At 41.1% G+C, this 20,486-nt stretch overlaps 2 protein-coding genes across 2 annotated transcripts in view; one reads left to right on the forward strand and one right to left on the reverse strand.

The window, feature by feature from the left end:
* On the forward strand, positions 1–12,417 carry rnf215 (ring finger protein 215). The gene is made up of 10 exons (XM_008302797.1): positions 1–277; positions 1,423–1,575; positions 1,778–1,849; positions 2,088–2,173; positions 3,414–3,468; positions 3,566–3,670; positions 4,853–4,969; positions 6,633–6,776; positions 7,919–8,021; positions 9,430–12,417. Exons 1-10 carry the CDS (start codon positions 47–49, stop codon positions 9,450–9,452), a joined length of 1,089 nt encoding a protein of 362 aa, XP_008301019.1. The 5' UTR covers positions 1–46; the 3' UTR covers positions 9,453–12,417.
* The window catches only part of ascc2 (activating signal cointegrator 1 complex subunit 2), a 16,235-nt gene continuing 7,804 nt past the window's right edge, over positions 12,056–20,486 (reverse strand). The window contains exons 10-19 of the mRNA XM_008302796.1: positions 20,160–20,264; positions 20,005–20,073; positions 19,109–19,183; positions 18,738–18,957; positions 17,967–18,163; positions 16,394–16,513; positions 15,891–16,115; positions 15,719–15,809; positions 14,453–14,544; positions 12,056–14,110 (exon numbers count right to left, since the gene is read on the reverse strand). Of these exons, the coding sequence (XP_008301018.1) occupies positions 13,939–14,110; positions 14,453–14,544; positions 15,719–15,809; positions 15,891–16,115; positions 16,394–16,513; positions 17,967–18,163; positions 18,738–18,957; positions 19,109–19,183; positions 20,005–20,073; positions 20,160–20,264 (1,366 nt within the window). The 3' untranslated portion in view covers positions 12,056–13,938. The remainder of the gene's footprint in view (positions 14,111–14,452; positions 14,545–15,718; positions 15,810–15,890; positions 16,116–16,393; positions 16,514–17,966; positions 18,164–18,737; positions 18,958–19,108; positions 19,184–20,004; positions 20,074–20,159; positions 20,265–20,486) is intronic.

The raw sequence follows: 20,486 nt of genomic DNA on the forward strand, positions 1-20,486 counted from the left end.
TTAACACGGTGCTCGGCTGCGTTTTCTCCCTGTAGTCTCTCCGGTCATGGCTGTGGCTCGCTGCTGCTGTCTCTGCGTGACGTTGCCGCTGCTCCTGCTGCGGTGGCCGGGGCTGCTGGTGGCGGCGGAGCAGGTCGCTCTGGTGGAGGTGTTCGTGGAGCAGCGGCCCGGCGCCAGCGCCCTGCTCCAGGGGGAGGTGGTGGAGTCCAGCAGGAGCAGCGGGAGCTCCGAGCACCGGGACGAGGAGCTCGAGGAGCTGGAGGGAGACCTGGTTCTGGTGAGTCGGCCTGGAGGAGGGTCATTACTGGTCCTAACTGCACAGTCTTGTCTGAACCGTTAATGTGGCTGAAAACCAGTTTATGTGAGACTATAAAGCACCAGGGCTCCCACCATAGACTGTATATTTACAGTCTGTGAATGCATAATGTCTGTTACTGGACTAGACTTCATCAGTGTGAAGTAACTGAGTAATATAAGTTTATTTTATTGACTTAGCTGCAGCTGAGAAACTGTGACTCTGTGTCACCTGTCAGAGGTGAAGAAAAGGTCCTGATCTTTACTGGCTTCATACAGGGGATGATTTATATTTATCAGTTATTAATGAAGTTACTGCCATTGTGCTTAAATGCAGCAGCTGTCTCTCCTTGGAGATGCTCATCCTGCTGCTGTGTGATGCAGCAGGTATTTAATCAACTCTGAGAAAAGACTTCTGAAAAACTAATAAACTAAAGAAATAAACTTTAGCTCCTGTTAATGTTATGCCAAAGCCTGGATTACATTAATTGTTGATGGGTTTCGTTAATCTGGCTGTCTTTGTTGCAGTAAAGTTCTATTTCTATGCATGTTTCAGTTTGTAATGGAGATGAGATTTTAGGGCAAAGTGAAGGAGGTTTTGGCTGCAGACTGTTTTTTTCATCTCTGTGATGTTTATGGATAAATATTGGTGCCCCAGTGTGGAAAAAATATTCTCCAAAATCACTTTGTATAACTTGAAATACATCGCTTGTGTGTGATGATCCTTTAATGTGACTGCATGACGTTCAGACTTTTCTGTGTTAAAGTGAACATTTTACCAGCTCCGACCTAAAAAGACTGCCGTAGCAGCTTTTACAGAAATATGAGCAGTGAGCTCATTCACACATAACACATTCAGAGGCTGTCAGATTAGTAAAAAGGAGTGCATGATTGAAAGGGGCTTAAGTTTTTATCTGAATAGAACGAATTAAAGTGTTTAGTCACAAGTAAACAAGTACAACTCTTGGCTTCCTACACAGCCTCCAAATGCAGCTCCTCCTCTGGGTCCTCGGGGAAGATTTGAATGTGACATTGCAAGGCCATGTCCATTTTAAAGTGATTTAAAAGAGAAGTTATTTAAATTTCCGCTCTGCAGGACCAATGTTCAGCTCTGTTTCCTGTCCTCAGGTTCGAGATGAGGAGACCCAGGTAAGCAAGGGAACAGACGAAGACATCACCAAAAACCAGGAGCCGTGGATCGGGGTGGTGCCAGTAGAGATGGACGACAGCAAAGCCTCCACTGGGAACCAGGAGTCCTTCGCTGATGCAGTAGTCAATAAAGTAAGTACATTATCTTTAGTCTTTAGCAGCTGCTGCTCAACCAATTTTGGGATTAAATGTTGTTTACAACGCCTGCTGCCAGTTTGTTTCTCTGTAAGTCTTTTAGGTGAATTTGTTGTCGTAAAATCAATCAATCGATGAGTTTTCAGCGCGAGAGTTTGTTAAAACCCTGAATTGTCACATTCTGTTATCTGTGTTCAAGATGAAGCGAGCGTTGGTCCTCGGAGCTTCAGCACTCATCATTCTTGCTCTCAACCAAAACACCGTCAGCGAGGTAAAAGTTCAGACACTCAGCCCAAAAAGAGCATAACAACAGTGTGTGTCTGCAGTCGTCCTCCTTTTTGTATCACAACAGTAGAATGTGTATTGACAGGACGCAGCTTTCATTCACTGTAAAATATTTACAGCATCTTCATTTGAAAAACAGAAATGTTTTTTTTATATATGAGGTCAAGAACTAAGAATTGGTGAGTGATTGTCAGGTTTCTTACCTTAAACTCTGTCTGTGGTAGATGGATCTGTCTCAGGTGCTGTCCAAGCCCATCATTGTGATCCAGACGTCAGAAAATGTCACCAAGCTGATTGGAGCTTTGCTCAGGTACAAAACGCCTCATCACAGATACAGCTGCACTTTATAACAAACTGATCAAAAGCAACAATATACAGCTTACTTTCTGAATCAGTTACAGATAACAGAGTCATGATTGTGGCATTTTAGCTGACAATTGTTAATAATGATACTCTTGTCTTGTCCTGTTTGCTTTATGTGTCTGTTAGTTTTAGATTAGAGGCATTTGTGCCTTTGAACTCCACTTTGTTTTACTGCCTATCTGACAAATTTCTCCTGCCAAATTATTTGGCTCCTTTTTAATTTTGCTTAAAGCCAGAATGTGCACATCGTGGTGCTGTGATGTTTGACTTTGCAACTAAATCAATGACTAATTAATTCATGTCAGTAGGTGCTCATTGAATCGTAGTCAGTCGAATATTAAAAGTCAAGCATCTCGAAATAAACATTTGTCCCCATTAAATGACAACAGAAGAAGAAAGGCGTACAAACAGTGGAGAGTGACGTGAAAACAGAGATGAAATGAAGCATTTCTGTTCGTTTCATCCAGATGTTTTTACATAGATGAGTGGAAATGATTCTAACCATTATGAAAAGTGATTACAGTCGGCTCAAATAATCCCCACTTACATAATAAGTGTGACAGGCCAACATGTAACATGTCGTATCTGCTTGCAAATTTTGAAAGGTCATGATGTCGTTGCTAGAATATGTAGAGTGCTTTGAAACGCATCAGATCTGCAGACAAGAGTGTCTGTTCAGAAGCTGCTATGAACAGGTGCACACATGTGACTGCATAAGATTAAAATAAAAGGCGACTTTCTTTTGTTTGTGTGTTTTTGCACATGACCCAAAAACAGAAACTAAGAGAGACTTAAATGTAAGTGGGTCACAAAAACACACAAGTTTCAAGTGACAGCGGCACCAGATTCCCCACATTTTTCTTTGCATTCTGTGGAGTCTTACTGAACATTTTTATTCTAAAAATATGTGAAACATGTAAACCAAGGTGCCAAAACGTTTGCCCCTCCCCCCCAAATGACAACAAGTGAGCAAATAAATAAAATGAAAACAGCTGAAGCAGTTAAAATGAGAAAGTAGCTCCCATGTGGGAGTAACCACACCCTTTCCAAGTGCATTTATAGCCAGCCCGCTGTATAATGTGGATCTCGTTAGTTTTATTATGCTTGTTAAGAGTAGCAAGTTTTTAGTGTAAATGTGGTGATGAAGGATTGTCATTGGCTCTAAGTGTCAGCTGACCTCTCCGCAGGGGTCTCCACGCCACAGCGAGAATCACATACAAGACGATCCTGCAGGACAACCTGGTGAGCTCACACCTCTCGGCTGACAGTGTTTCTCAGTGGTGAGTGAACAGATGAAGGCTGAGCTGACAGTGAGCTCATGCTGCTGTGTTTCGGGCAGGGAGCCACGCTCACGCTCTGGTCCAGCTGTGGTCGATCGAGAGGCGGTCGCTACGGAGAGTGGCAGGGGGTCATCTGCACGGGAGAGACCAACTCTCAGGTCCAGGTGGGGAAGCAGAACGAACGTAACACCTCGATGGCATGTCTTCTTTTGGACTGAACAAAATAATTTCCTACATTTAAGCTTATTTAAAAGCTTGTTCATGTAGCTCCGTTGAGGAGCCAGCTGGGTACAGGGTGGAAAACGATAAAAGAGAATAAAGTCGACTTACCAAGACTCAGAGCTTTCCTCAGTGTCAAAATAATCTTCATTAGGGATGTTCTCAGTGATCAGAATTGGGGCCAATCAAGGCTTTTCTGTTACTGATCGGTGTCGGCACAAACCTAATTCTGATTCTAAATGTGCATCCTCTGTCACACAGGAGTTGTAGAGCACAATGGCACGATGCTACAGAGTTTTCTAAATCAATAATCAGCAACATTGTCTATCAGTCACTAACAGATAAATCAGTGAGAACTATGCACCCGGTGTGTCCTGTGCAGACGTTGCTGTTTCAGTCAGCAGACGTGTTATTTGGTCTGTAACATGCTGTCCTCGTTGATCCCGGCTTGTTTCAAACACTTGGGCTCTAGCTGGAAGTCATTGCTCGTCCCTGAAGTCTTAGTCATGGAGGCCAGTAGCTAGCTGAACCCCCACAATGCTCTTTGTTTGCCAACATGAAACTGCCCGTAGTCCGACTGATCTCCTCGGGTCGCGACAGTATCAGACAGTAAGAGGCTCCACCTGGTGGAACAACCTGGTACTACAGCTAAACTACATATTCTGACATGCATGTAGAGAATTCAGGTTCTCTCTGTTTAGCTTTACCTGTTAAACACTACATCCCAGACAGTGCCCTACCAGAGCTTTACAACAAGATCCATGGCCACCTACGTACCGTTAGGGAGCAGCTTGGATGTACAAATGCATTTTTTTCCAATGCATTCGACTGATTGAAATACCTTTGATGTACATTAAGTATGTTTTATCAGGTTTGCACTTGTTGGCAGAAAATATTAAATGACTCTGATCAGATCGGCGGCTGAAAACCTTCCTAATCTATATACTTACCTTTTCTTCTGCGGACTGGCTAATTGATTGGTGTTTATTCTAAACAAATTAAAGTTTAAATATCCTAAAACTTCCCAGAATCCTTTTGTCAATCACACTGAGCAAACCAATAAGCAGAGTGTTTTTAAAATGAACCAGATGTTAAAGCGCTGCTGCTCCTCTCTGCTGTGTCTGCAGAAATACCTGCAGCAGCTGTGGGACACCGTCCTGCTGGTGGCGCTGATCCTCAGCACCGGAGTCATCGTTCAGGCTCGCTGGCAGTACCAGGACCACCAGCTGAACGACGACCTGGAGGTAAACCACCGATGGTACCGTCACGGGGAAGTCTTTGGTTCTGATTGGCAGAGCGGGACGGAGAGTTTAACAACAAATCTTCTCCATGTCTCTGTTTTCTAATCTACCAACATGTATAATAATGACCAGAGGGGGAAAGTAACTTATACTTGGAGCATTTTAATTTTCTACTCCACTACATTGTTTTGATAATGTGGAAACATTTTATCTTGACCATCAATAATTAATGTTAAAATGTTAGTTCATAGTTTCTACAGTCAACAAACAATTAAATAATAACAATGTTTGCTAATATTACCAATACTATAATCTGTCATTATTTTGTTTAATATAAAATAGTTATTGTACTTAACATATTTTTGTTGTTGTTTAACAGTAAAGTTAACATTACATAAAGTCTTTTTAACTATTAAAATAAACTGTCACTGATTGCTTCAGTAACTTTAGAGTTTTATAATAATAATAGGAAAGCAAGCAAATATATTATGATGTATTATAGATGAAGATAATTACACATGAGTGGAAGGTTCATAATCAGCTCAACAGTGTGCAAAGTAATGAACATTATCCTCAAATTTATCAGCTGCAACATGAAAGCACATTACATGACATTAATTTATTAATAACTACAATCCAATCACATGCTGTGCTTGTTCTCTGTTATGAGTATATTTTGATGCTAATAACAGCATTTTTGCTGCTGACAATGTGAGTATTTGTATGGTGTGGTACTGAGTCAGTTCATCCCACTGCTGCTGAAGTTCTGCAGACATGTTGTTTGATCTCTTAGTGATGAGTCTCAGCCAGTTCAGTCACAGCTGGTAGTAACATAATGCACATGTCGCTGCTTTGTACTTTCAGAAAACGCTCATGATTTGCAGATTTTGGGGCATAAAATGTCTTTAAATACATAAAGTCCTCCCTTTTTAATAACCAGATGCATAATATTGAAGTGCTACATATACCTGCCTACCTGCACCTGAAGCATCAGTGAGTCAGGATGTCGTTCTGTCGAAGCCTCTCGATGTTTTCTTTGAGTCACGTTAAGGCCAACAGACAAAAAGATGTTCTTTATATCAAGCTGAGAGGTGCTTAGATTTCAGCTTTTGTAACTGTGATGTCGTCTTTCTTCACTGAAGCGTCAGAACGAGCGCATTAGTTGCACAGTGTGGGAGGAACATTAAAGAGAGACATTTATTTACACTTCATGACACTTTATAGCAGCTTCAAGAAAATGAATCTCAAGTGAACAACAGAAATGCTGCACTCCTCTTACCAGAGCATACTCGAGTGTAGCCTTCGTTATGCAGCACACTGAGCTTTTTCCAGTAGAATACAGTTTAATTGCCATTTGCATTACAGGACAAGAAATTAAAAACAAATACAAACATACACTATGAAAATGAAATAAATAATAAAATAGAAAGGACTTTGTATAAAAAAGTGTTAAAAATAGATACCCTGAGAAGGTAACTGCACATATTTTGTGGTAAACAGAAGCTATACTTCACCTGTTGGTTTGAAAACAGAAGTAATGACCGTAGTGATGCTGCACATGATTGGAGACAGTCTGTTTGTGGGGAGATGGGCGTTTAATTGTTAATTGTCCAGAGTGTGAATGAAGTAAGACATGAGGTGATGTTCTCCTGTGTTCCGTCTCCAGCTCCTCCCCAAACAGGACGTTCTGAAGAGAATGTCGTCCCTGAAGACCAAAACCTACCGTCAGCCCAAACCCTGGTGCGACCCGTCGCAGCCGGTGGAGACGGACAACTGCGCCGTGTGTCTGGAGCCGTTCAACAACAACCAGGTGAGCCGACTTATCATTTCCCAGTTTGTCCTTCCTTTATTCCTCTCCTTAGCTCCTCTCCTCACCGCTTAGTCCCTCCCAGTTGAGATTTGAGCGGTGGAAGCAAGTAAGAAACACAAAGAGGAACGAGTTGAGGCAGCAGGCTTTTAACAAAATGAGACCTTCCTGCCTCGGTGCTGTTATTTCAAAGGAACGTCGAGTAAAAATGCAGCTGCTTCGTTGCAGCCTCTTTTATGATTTCTATTATATGAGCAGAAAAATGTTCATTATAACACACAGTCGGTTATATATTAACTTTTAATCCCATTTACAAGTTGACATAATATGACAGAAATGTATGAATGTTTTTTTTTATTAACACACAAAAGAGCACTAAACATACACAAAGTGATGCGATAACTGAGTGATAAACAGAGCTTAACAAATGTATTAGACCACCACCCTATGCCATATTTATGCCACAGCTGCTCTAAATTAACAGCACTGGTAATTAACAAAAATAATTTCTTATGTTTCTGTCATGGTTATTACACCAGTATGTAGAAGCTCTTTAACCCAAATAATATTTTTAATGCTAAAATATATTTACTATTATGTGTTTTACCAAAAAAATCCCAGAAAAATAGTGAAGCACATTATTGTTTCTTGATTAAGATGTCAAATTATAGTTATTTACTTGCATTCCTGAACAGAAAAATTCGTTTTAGTGGTTGAATGTTATGCTTTGATTAATATCTGACTTCTCAGAGAAGCCCAGTGGCTCAGATGTGAAATCCCTCATTCCTGTTTCCTGTGTTTATCTGTGTGTTGCACCTCTTTTATGTGACTGGTGTATGAAAGAATTTATGAAGGACACACCTGTGCATGCTCGCTCTAAATCATCCTTCATGACTGCACGCCAAGGTTAAATTTGAGGTCACAGCAGGAGGATGGAGGACAGAGGAGGCTTAAATTAGTAAAATGAGATGAGTCTGTGTCCTCCCTGCAGGCTGATGTGACCCTGCAGGTGAGCTCAGGAAGAAGCAAAGTACAAGTGGTGATGTGGAAATAAATGCACATTCTGCCTTTTGTCGTGTTTTTAAAAACAAAAAAGAAGACTGAGCTGTAATAATGTTAAACTTCCTGTTTGCGTTGTTGTGCAGTGTTTGCGGGTGTTGCCGTGTCTCCACGAGTACCACAGAGACTGTGTGGACCCCTGGCTGCTGCTGCAACACACCTGTCCTCTGTGCAAACGCAGCATCCTCAGTGAGTTCACAGCTGAGCGTCACACACACACCGACACACTCCGTTAGCTTCATCAGTGCTTCTGTATGAAAGGCTTCCATTTATTCACATATCACAGCTGTTATTATTATTAAATCTGACTGACTGAATGATTGTTGTTGTTGTATAGAATATATGCTATATTGATTTAAAAAAAAAAAAAAGTGAGCTTTTACAAGATTGAATTTCCCTTCTGGGATAAATAAAGTATTTTTCATTTCATTTTTCATTCATTTCATTATCCAGGGTTGTAGGCTCTGTCTTCAACTACCTGCACAGTGAAGTTGTGGCTTGTTTCTAAACACTGTTGCTGTGATGGCAGGTTTACAAACACTAATCAACTGCAATTAGTCAATTGACCACATAGTACTTGATGAAGCTAATTGATGTTTAAAAAGAACAGTTCGGCACTTTAATCTAAGACATTATGTCCATGTTGTCTCAGTACCTTGTTTTAAAAATACTTATATGCAGAATGAAGCCGTTATTGTAAATACACATTATAACCTGAATGTAACCACTGATTAAGGAACGACGTAAACAGGATGAAATAAGGCCTTTGAATACATTAAATTGCATTATTGTTACTTTTTGAGCTGTTTCCAAAAGTGAAAGGATATTTTGCTGCCTTTTCATCTCAGACTAGTGAAAAATAATGAAGTTCACTGTGATGCTGAGGGACAGCAGCAGCTACCAGCAGCCTTTATGCATGGCTTTGTGAATCAATCAGCACATCTTAAATGTCAATACAGCTGTTTTTATCGTCTCTTTTGTTTTATGGTGATGATTAGATCTCATAAATTTTCAGCCAGATTCTGCAAAATGTGAATATTCTGTTTCCTTACCTGGAGAAAAAAGTGGCAAAGCAGTGCTACACCTATGTTCCTGTTATTTGATCCTCATTTACAGCAGAACTCCTGTAACTCTGCTTCAGCAAACCTCTGAATGAATTCTTTATAGTATTTGAATGCAACAAAACATTTTTTTTTCTTGCTTTAGTGTGAAATATCGTGTTAAGCTCACTGTCTGAAACTGTCCAAACCAGTTTGATTCTCTCTAATAGACGGACATTTTTCTCTTATTTTTAACCAGGCAAAAGCTTCACTGAAGGTGAAAACAGGGCTACAAGCACAAGATGCTTTCATTATTAATTCATCTTTAAATTGAACAAAATTCCCATAAATTGTCAGTTTAAACTCAAAGACTGTTAGTTTCATATCAGAGACTGAGGAAACACTTAAACTGGAGAAGTTACAGGTAAAATGTGGCCTTTCTGTTTCTATACACTTGATTTAGAAAACACCGTTAAATGATCTTCTGTTGCTCCACTGCTCTGTATGTTGATTAACTGCGTCAGATCTACACTCAGAGTCTTTCTTTCCCTTTCCAGGCAGCGTCTGTAAGGACAGTTAACGGTCGCCTCGCCTCGTCTCTGCTGCAGCAGCTCTGGGAATCAGCTCTCGTCTCGACCTCAGCGACACTCCGGTAGCCGTTTTCTTTCTTTTTTTTTTTAAACTGACCTCAACGCTTCCTCCTTCCAGCAGTGGATCGTGGGAGCAAATAAGAACTTGTCACAGCAGCTGAGCAGCCGTGGGACTGTGCAGCAGTCGTACTTTAACCTCTGACCTTCAGTGGGTCTCACAGACATGGTGGTGGTGGCGCCAACACAATACTCTGAAGTACTGCACCGGCGCTGTTGTGTGGAAACAGTGCTTCTTCCTGGGATCTTGTTACTGTACAACTGTGGTAATGTTTGTGTGTGTGTGTGTGATCTGCAGCGGTGAAGACGTGACTCAACCAAACATTTAGCTTTGAATTTGTAAAAACTGACGACCTCAGCGAGTATTTACGAGCCGGCTGACGGACTTTCAGTGTTGTCTGGTTGTGAGCATGAACGTGTCGATCGCCTGGCCAGCGTCAGTGTTCACTTTAGGTCCAAATGATGTCAATAACCAACTTACCAGAGTGGACCAAGTCGCATCTCGTACTTTTGCAATCCAGTGTTAGCTGTAGAGGTGGTGTAGTCGTAGTGCAGGAGTCCGTGTGCACCAGTCGGTAACTTATGTGAGGAGTTAAAGTGTTCTCACTTGTCCTTAACGCGCCTTATGACTTAACTGCAGAGCGGTGGAAACACAAAGCACCTCTTTAATCATGCTTTACAACCTGAGATTTATATGTTACAGAAGCTAGTTTAGTTGTAGTTTTCCTGTTTAAAACAATTAGTGACGAAGATGATGAACAGGAAGGTTTTAGAGTTTGTGGCTGCAGCTTAGTGTCTCACTGCCACTCCAGACAACAGATTGATATCACGCTGTAACGTGAAAGGTTGATTGTTATAAGGTGTTCTTTCACTTTACTACGACTTGTGTTCTTATAACAATACACTATTTATTTTGTTAGATTATTTCATTATTAAACTCACATTTGAATGAGGAAACTATGTGCTGAAAACAGATCAATTTAAGAAAACGGCTCTTTCACTCTCGTGCAACTTTGGGGACATTTTGCATTTTGATCATTTTGGCTGTGTCAATATGGCACAAACTGTCGATAAGGTGTGCATTTAAAAAAAACTTTGACCTCATAATAACTCCTCCTACAACATAAAAAAGTTAACACCAGGACTTCAAAGACCAAAATGTCACAATTAAACACCATTGACCTGCTATTGTTTTGATTCCGTTACAGCATTGAATTCTGTTGTTTCCTTCTAGAGCGCTGGCTTTAAAATAGTCATATTTAATATTTTCTTCCATTATGTGTCATAATATTTTATGGCAGTATTAGAAAAACACTGTTTGTGTTTTTCTAAATCTGACACGGCATAAGAAAGATTGCATCAGAGTTAATGCTGTTGCTAATTACTGACATATCCAAGACTGTAATATTTAAAAAAATGATTTTAAAATCATGTACAGGAGCAATATTTCTCAGCACACTGTTACCAATATGTTCTAACAAGAAAAAGTTTGTTAGATCGTGATGTCGTAATAATATGATAACATCCTGGTTTAAGATGCTTTATAACATGACACTGATCTGTTTTCCTGCCGTGGCAGCAGTACGCTCCCATACACATGGATGTTTGCTCTGTTCCTTTCAGAAAGTCTAAATGAAGAACAGTTCTGTGATGCTGTCCAACTCAAACATGTGTCCTCTTCGGGCTGCTTATGCACCACCAGCTGCAGACACGTAGTTGGTATTATTCAACTACTGCTTGTTCCACTGGAGGACTCGGTTCATACCTGCACAGTGGACTGATGTCTGCGTGTTTAATGGATGTGAACTACATGTGAAACCAACACGGTGGCTGCTTCTGGTTAACCAACACATGCACAGCTGCTTTCCTGGTAGCAGAGCGGCGATAAAAATAACTAAAGGCTACTTGCACTTTTGCACAGACAAACTCAAAGTCACTTGTATAGTTAGAATAGTGTCATGATTTCTACATCCACACAACGTGCACGAGGCTCCGTCTGCACCGTTTATAGTTCACATCCACAGAACACGTAGAAAACCTTTCTGCTGCACATGTATGAACTGGTGGACTAAAAGTATGGTAGCAACATGAGGACAAGTCTGCACATCATGTTGGCGAGGTGGTAAACCAGGAAACACCTGCATCAGCTCTTATTTAGCTTTTAAAGGAACACTTTTTGACAAATTTGCTCTCCTGTCTGCAGTCACATTAGATGATACCACGCTTGTGTTCCTGCAGTTAATTAGAGGCATAAATCAGAAGTGTCTGTAACATAAAGACATGTGAGTGGATCAATTCTGTCGGCTAAACAAGAGAGCAAATCTACGGGTACCAAGTGTTCCTTTGCAAAAAGACAAATTCAACGTGTTTGTTTACATACAACAAACAGTCAGATGTTCCAGCACAGCAGAACTGTTCACTTACCAACAGTGGGCGAGTAATCAAAATGAACTGCAGCCGTACTCCTGTGAAACAAAGAAGGTCACGTCTAATAGATTTTGACATTTTGTCAGTGACGACTCAAACTCCAAGGATGTCAAAAAATTATTGTATTTATGTTGTTGTTTTTTTTGCAATGTCAACTCCAAAAAGCAATTACATGTGCTTTCCTTTGTTACAAAATGCTCTGATAGATCTGTTCTCTTCATAGAAAATAGTCTGTGCATGGCCACGTGTAGGAGGTTCCCCACAGCTCGGAGACAAACAGCGAGTGCTTCCAAACACAGCAGCACGGTAACGTACGGAGCCCTGCAGGGTCACGGGGAGCAGTTTGGGATTTGCATTTCCTCCAAATCTGCTTTTTGTTTCCTCTGATCCACATGAACAGTCGGTGCGTTGGTCTAACGCGCTGTAAGATGCTACAACGAGGGGAAATGATGCATTTATTCATTTCAAAAAGCCGATCTGCGACATCATACAGCTGCTGGAACGATGAAGCTCAGTTGTTGTTCGGCTGCTACTGTTACTGTTTGAACCTTTGCTGCTTCTGTGACAGATGTGTGTGTGTTTAGAAGTACAGCAGCTTCAACACAACACTTAGTCTGTTTCACCAGTTAAAAACTAATATGTCACAGCTGATATCGTAAAGCTGCAATGACTGAATCAGTAAGAAAGCTGCTGCTTCTCTAGTGTTCTGTCCTAATGCAGACTTGTGCCTGACAGTCACAGCTCAGGGCTTCAGGACAATTCATCATATTTAGAGCTGCAACTAATGATCATTGATCTACTGATTACTTTCTTGACTATTCAATTAGTTTCTGGTCGATAAAATGTCAGAAAATGGTGAAAAATGTGTTTGTCAAAGCCCAAAATGACGTCCTTGAATGTTTTTTGTCCAACAACCTGAAGACATTAAAGTTTACCGTCATAGAAGAGTGAAGCAGACAGAAAATATTCACATTAGGAAGTTTTTTTTTGTTTTTTTTTTAACTCAAACCAAATAATTGATTTCCAAAATAGCAGATTAATTTAATAGCTGACTTCTAATCAGTTAAACATTACAGCTCTACTTTAAAATCTATTTAAACTAAGTATAACTGAAATACAGCATCAGTCTCCTCATTTAAAAAGCCAGTTGTTTATATCCTAAACTGCATTGTTTTTGCAATTTTAATTCAGCCATAATTGAAGCAGCTGTATTCATGAAGTCCTGTCAAACAAACACATCTGTCAGGAACAGCTGGACTGAACCGCAGCAGCAGCCGAAGTGTACACAACCAAACATCAGCCACAAATTCATCATCACAACCAGCAGCTGGATGCTGTCACTGATCAGCTTTTTAAGATGAACAATGAGCCTCGGCAGCGTTCTAACAGACCGACTGTTCTCACGGACCAGAGGGAATGAAAGCAGCAACACAAATTTAGTTCTGAAAAACTCCTTGCCGTGATCTCTGTGCTAATAAGATAGTCACAGAGTAGATTTGTTTTGTGAAGGCTGGACGACAGCGCTGACAACACGGTCAGTCGCTGCCTCCGTCACCGGGTCAGTTATTGTTCTTTGAGCTACAGAGGGAACCGCAGTCTCTCCAGAACCCCCAACGTCTCTGCATCCTACTCCTATGTCGTCTATCGGTTGATTATGATGTCAAAGAAGCTTCACTCTACCACTCTGGATCTTAATAAACTGATTTGTTACTTGGCAAAAATAAAGGTGTGATTCTTTGTCGTCAGTCTCTGGCTCACACTCGCAACTTTGGTTTTCAATGAGCTGACCATGTGTCCGTCTCAAACTCTAAAAGTTCAGTCTCAAACATTTCGACAAGCTGCTTTAAAAAGCCAAAATGTAGCCCGCGGTCTGTAAACTAATGCAACCCTTTCAACACCAGCTGAGAACCTGCGGCGGCTTCTGGAGCGTGAACCATGAAACCAGAGCGTCGGCAGGCTCTTCTTCCTTCAGTCCCACCTCGTCTCCGTCGGTCAGGACGGGATCATGCCTTTGTTCCTCTTGCGGTCGGCCATCGTGCGCCGGTTGTGGTTGGACACGCGGCTCTTGTTGGCTTCCTTCTTGCGTCGGTCCAGGAATGTCTCCGTGGTTTGTCCTTGGCCTTTGGGCCGACCCACGACGTTACCGGCCCGCTCCGGCCGGACGCTGGAGGAGAAGGAAGGAGGGACGTCAGCAGGAGGAAGGGCACAGACAGAACTTTTCTGAATTTAAAAAACATCACAACACATAGCTGGAAGAATTTATGCCAAGTCTACTTTGTGTTTTTACCTGTTAGTTTAAAATTTTCTTGTGTAAAATATATAAAGTTTTGCCATTTCTCAGTCCTAAATCTGCCTCAGAAGGCTTTACAGTAAGAACCACACTCTACATCCATGAACACCTCCATTCAGCTACCAAAAAAAAAAGGTAAGAAGACTCTAAAAACACATTATTTTCAAGAGGAAACGTCTTAGATGGAAGCTGCTGGACAGTGATGTTTGTATTTACCCTTTCCTCTGCTGCATGGCGGCTCTCCTGGCTTCAGCTCGCTCCCTCAGCAGAGCCGGATCCTGCACGAACTGGTCCCTGTTTGTGTTGTTCTGAAATAAAACACAGTCGCAACATGCAGCCAGTAAGAGAACATGCAGATAGTACAGTTGCAGTTGTCCGAAAAAATGAATATTTAGTGGGCAATGTTAGAAAAAGATCTGCATGAAAAATAAATTCTGCAAATGCGTTGGTTTCATTTACAACTTCAATATTTTTTGTGACATTTTATGACAAGAGTTTTCTGCCTGGTGTTTGGTTTAAGACGCACAAGTAGAAACATGACTACGTTTGCTGTAATTTATGCAAAGTACATAAAAATATCATCGAGGAATAAAACAGCGCCGGTGATGTTGATGATTATTTGTCATTTATCGATTAATTTCATTTCCAAAAATAATTTAATCATGTAAAATGTTAACTGATAATGCAGAAGTTGAGCAACACACAGCTCAACTGTTAAAAAAAAAAAAAAAAACCACATTGTAGATATGTTGCAGTAGCTGGTTGCTCCACCAGGTGGCTGCTGCTGTTTAGTCAGATGGAGTTACAGGTGTGTTTGCTGATCATCCATGAGAGCTGCATAAAACGAGCACACCTCTCTGCTAACTCTGGCCGTCATGTTGATGAACTCTGCAGCAAAAAGGTGATCAAGCTAGCGACCTGAGGCTAATGCTAAGCTAAGATTTGCAAGTTGGTAGCAGAAGGAGCAGCAGGACTCTGATTATAAGCGTCCAATTACATTGAAACTGAAGTGATGAAGTGTGTCGATGCTCTGCTCCGAGTAAAGACACATTTTACAGGTGGCAGTAAATCCTCACAGAGTTCCTGAGCTGATAAAGTTGCTGCAACAGAATTCGTGGACGTCTGAGCGAACAAGTCACTCCGTTAGATCGATCAGTCATGAGATTAAGAACATTACAGGCTGTTTTCTGTGGAAAACTGCAGCTTGTTTGTTTGATACTTGAGATTTTGTCAGTCCAGTCGTTATAGAGCAACTTTGAATGAACTCTTTTTTTTTTTTTTAACTGACTTTATAATTTAGTAGCCACGTTTAATCCATGTGTTCCTAAATTAAGTCAAGTGGTTATAAACAGTTTAATCAGCATATTGAAAAATGCATTTTATTTATTTCAAAGATTTTAAACTTCTAACTTTGCCTCCTAATTAGTGCCGTTCAATCAAACATTATCACAGAGCTTTAATTAAATTAAATGTTTCCAGTACCTGTAGAGTGTCTTCCTCGTCCTCCTCGTCACCCTCCTCCTCTTCCTCTGCCTTGTTTCCTTTCCTCAGTACCTGCGGGACGGTGAACGGTCTGCAGGAAAACAAAGATTAAAAGGTTTTTAATCCTGCTTCACCGAATGTTTCCACTTCACCACAGACGCCAGACTCGTACCTTCTGTTCAGCAAACTGTCTCCGTCCAGGTCGTTGGCTCCCACTTGGTTCATGTCGTACGTGTCGTCGTACTCGTCGTCGTAGTCGTCCAGGTCGTAGGCGGCGGCCGACTCTCCGGGTTCGACGACCACCTCGTCCACCACCGTCTCGTAGGCCAGATATCGAGCTCTCTGCTCCTCGATGTGCTGCTTGTCGTTCAGCAGCTCTCGAGCACTTTCACCTTTCCTGAAGTGCACAAAAAAAACCAAAAAACAGATTACACTTTAACCACACGTCTGTTTCTGTGAATACGTGTAAAATTAACGTGAGTAGCCAAATGGTTTTAAGAGTGCAATGGCATCAAAGACAACATCTTACTTGAATTTGATTCAGCATTTTTAGATTTTAAATCCAAAACAACAACTTAAAAGGCTCCATTTAGTCCACCAGTATACTGGTGGATTATAAAATTATTCACATTCAGCAGCTCTGAGCACAAAAAAGAGCATCTCGTGTGTTTTCACCTCCTGCCCTTCCAGATGCGGGACATGTCCACCTGGTCTCTGCGGAAGACGTCAAACTCGTCGTCATCGAACACGTTGGATCTGTTGTTCATCACGTCTGGAAGCTCCTCCTTCACCGGCCTACGGACGCAGGAGAAAACTTAGACATCATCCACCACATTTACCCCAAAAATGATCCACACAGTTGATGTTAGAACACAGAAGCTGTAAAACTACCGTCACTACAGAGGGAACCGATATAATGACAGTCACTTTATTCACTCGAAAATCTAAATTTTTAAAGCTTGTCATGAGCATCAGTCAACTAAAGTACAGAACAAAATGAAAATGTAACTTTGTTCTACAAACACTGCAAAAATAGATTCATCAAATACTCATCAACTATTTATCATCTATTCTGATTATCTATTCACTGGTTCAAGGATGTTTTTTTAATTGAAAAACTGATTTCAGCTTCTAAAATGTGGATATTTGCTGGTTTCTTTCCGCTCTGACAGGAAACTGAATATCTTTGGTCATCTTGAGCATTGGGAAACACTGATGAACACTTTCCTACATTTATAGACCAACAAAACAACTAGCTGACTAAATGAGAACATAATAAACAGATTAGTGAATTCATTACTGTATGCTCAAAATCTTTAAATACCAGAGAAGAAGTCAAAAAAATAAGCACCGTGCTCCTTTAGACATAATTATTGGCACAGACTTGTACGCAGACGGGTTCACATTGACTCTCGTGGATTTATGGAGAAGTGTTTGTTACACAGACCCTCACAGATTGAAGTTTAACACTGACGCTTTCTTTTTAACCAGGATTGTTGGTGTTCATGTAGCCAACATGCCATTAAAACATCCTCCACCTCATCAGACCAACAGACTTCAGCAGGAGTCTGGACTGTTGACACAAAGGCTTTAGCTCCGTGAACTCATGCTGCTGGTTCTGATCCGCCATCTGCAGCCTCAGCAGAAACACACATTCACCAGACCAGGAAATGTTTTCACAGACTTTAACCGTCCGGTGGTGGCGAGTCTGTGCCGCCTGCAGCCTTAACGTTTCTGACAGGAGTGGTGATCTGCCACGAAACCACAGCCGAAGATCACATCATCTCATTCTGAAGCTGCAGAGCTGAAGGCTGGACTATGAAGTGAGATTAATGTAGTTAGCAGGTATACCCTTCAGGTGTCATGAAGGCGGTTATCAGGTTTCTTCAGGAGACAGTTGTCAAAGGCACATTTGTGACACTGAAATCTCTGACTTCAGGCTCAACATACCTGATAACCCACTAACCTCACTTCGTAGTACAGCCCTCTGTTATCTCTGATTGGGGTTTTAGGTTTTGTTGAGCCAGCGAAAGTCTGGTTATGTCAAACCTGCGTTGTAGCACAGCCCTAACGAAGTGCTTAATAAATGGACATCACAGTGGAACACAGTAAACTGAATATTACTGCTCATTGTGACATCAAATTAAATCTCAGCAATATAATATCATCATCTTCAGAAGCAAAATCCACCAAAACCAAAACATAATTATTTTGCAACATATGTAAAGTCTGCGGTGTGCAGCGTCACCTCGGCATGGCTCGGTCCAGCTTGTCCAGGTTCGGGGTCAAGCGGTCCTCCAGGATGTTGTTGATGACCAGCTCCGAGTTGTAGTCGTACTGCTGCAGACAGGCGAGCAGGAAGCCTTCGCCCAGATCCGGAAGGAGATCCCTGATGCACGACAGGAGAGACTCCAGCTCGGCCCCGCTGACCGAACACACCGCACCCTGAAAACAGAAAATAGTAACAAATGACGTTGTCTGGATCAAACTGGATCGTCTGTCCTCCTGGATTTCTTTTCTGTTTGATTAATTTACGTGTCTAAAGTGTGTTTAGGACTTTGTCATCCAACAGAAATACAGATTTAAATCAAACACTTCAAGAAAACTGCAGCGACAGAATGAACAGACAATTAATCAGCAATTTATTTTCATTATGTAACAACAGTTTAATTTAATCTAAGAGAAAAAAATCCACACAAGTTCTTAAAGGGGAGCACTTTTTTTTTTTTGCCATATGCGGACTATTTTTATTTAGGGACTGTAACCGAGACGTTTGAGGATTAGAAGGAGTGTTTTTCACAACTACTCGCAACTTTGTGTTAATATGCAGTCAAAAAATAGTGAAGGAGTGTCAGCTGGAGCCCTTTATCGAACTGAATACATCTTGTTATGTGAACAAACCTGTGACACTATCTATGAAAATTCCTTCAGCTAGTAACCAGCAACAAACCATAACAATACAGGACACTGAGCTGCCATAAGAACTCATTAAATTATCAGAAATAATCACAGAACTCACGTTGTTTCCTTTTCTTGGAACGTCCAGCATGGCCTCTGCTCCTTCTGGCTCTCTGACCTCCTCAGCTTTAAATCCACCTGAAGCAGCAGCAGCAGAAGCCCCGCCCACCGCGCCCTGATTGGCCGACGAGGTTTTCCTGTGGATCTGTGGTTTCCGTCGGCCGACGCTGTCCCAGGCGCTCTCCACGCCCTGCAGCAAGTAGGACGTCCTGGTCTCATCGCTGAGGGAAGCAGCCGGTCAAGGAAGAAACCAACAAACACCACGGATGTCTGGTACTAAAACTCACGACTGGGTTTAGTCAGATTGAAATTCACCACAACTGTTTGCAGGCTGTTTGTACAAACATGTTGGTGTAACTCTGCTGAGGATACATGACAGGAACAGCCTGCTGCAGGAGGCTGACGTCGTCTGAGATGGGAAACTGCTCGTCGTAGTCTGACAAGAACCTGGAACGACAATCAAATGGTTAAAACTCTGATTTAGGCAGAGTGTGCACCTCATTCTCACACTCGTTCTTCAGTTTATTAGCAGATTTAACAAAAAAGTTGTGCACTAAAGCCACACAAAGGTAAACCCAACTCTGAAGGATATTTATCCTAAAATATGATAGAAATATAACTCAGTCACTGATGCTCCTGTGACACGAAGGTAAAACGAAGATAAAACCAATCAGAAAATTATTCTTCAGACTTTTAGTTTAATTTTATTCAGTTTCTTGCAGAACTTATTGAGGACGATGATGCATAACAGGCAAACTGTAACGACACCATGAGCAGAGAATTATTCAGCCACTACAAACTATCTAAGAATAGTTTTAATTGTTATAATTGTTCTATAATAAATAGACAGTTGAGGACGTTTCTTTAGGCTGTTGGGAACTACAATGAGTTTTTTTTCCCACAACTACTCTTAACTTTGTGTCATTATTTAGACAACAAATAGTGAAATATGAAGCTAGGCAAACATAAAATTCATCAGAAAAGTATTCTTCATTCATTTGAAAACTTTTCAGTTTAACTAAACAAATAGAAAACCTTTTTTCCATGTTTCCAATGAGTCATTTGTTATTGGTTCGGTTTCTGCCTTCATGTTTTTTCCTTTTTTCATTGTTTGTACTTAAATAACAAAAATAAAAAAACTATTAAAAAAAAAAAAAAAACTATTAAAAAAAAATCTCCAAATAAAAAAAAACAAAGCACCAAACTCAGAGACAACCACGTCTTACAATAAACCAACAAACCCCCCCCAAAAAACCTGCTGATCTCACCTTTTCTCAGGTAAAAACGAAGTGAAATGTTGTAGGAGTTCCTCTGCAAATGTTTGCATGTTTTCTCTCCTGCAATGCAACGATTGAAGCGATTAATGTGTGTGTGCATTCATGCATACTGCTGATGCTGTTCGGCTGCAAGTTGAGCGTCTCACCCCTCCAGTATCGGCTGCAGGCAGGTGTGATGCAGCAGCAGGTGAGTCGTCTCCACCATCTTACGGGAGGAGTGAGACAACCTCTTCCACAAGTCCTCCTGAAGACTAGAGCAGGGATTAAAGGTTTGTTATTCTAGTGGCTCGGTGCCGGAAAAAAAAGCATTTAACCCTCCTTGGAAGAGTCCCCTTTTATTGTCTTCAATAAATTAGATAGCTATCAATTTAAATTGGCTTTTTTGACAAGAATGTAGAAAAAAAAAGACTCTTTCATGTCAAACTGAAAACATTGAGAAATGGAAGAAATAAACTGAGTGACAGCTTTAGTAT

This window comes from Stegastes partitus, unplaced genomic scaffold, assembly GCF_000690725.1.
Source record: "Stegastes partitus isolate 25-593 unplaced genomic scaffold, Stegastes_partitus-1.0.2 Scaffold1882, whole genome shotgun sequence".
NCBI lineage: Eukaryota > Metazoa > Chordata > Actinopteri > Pomacentridae > Stegastes > Stegastes partitus.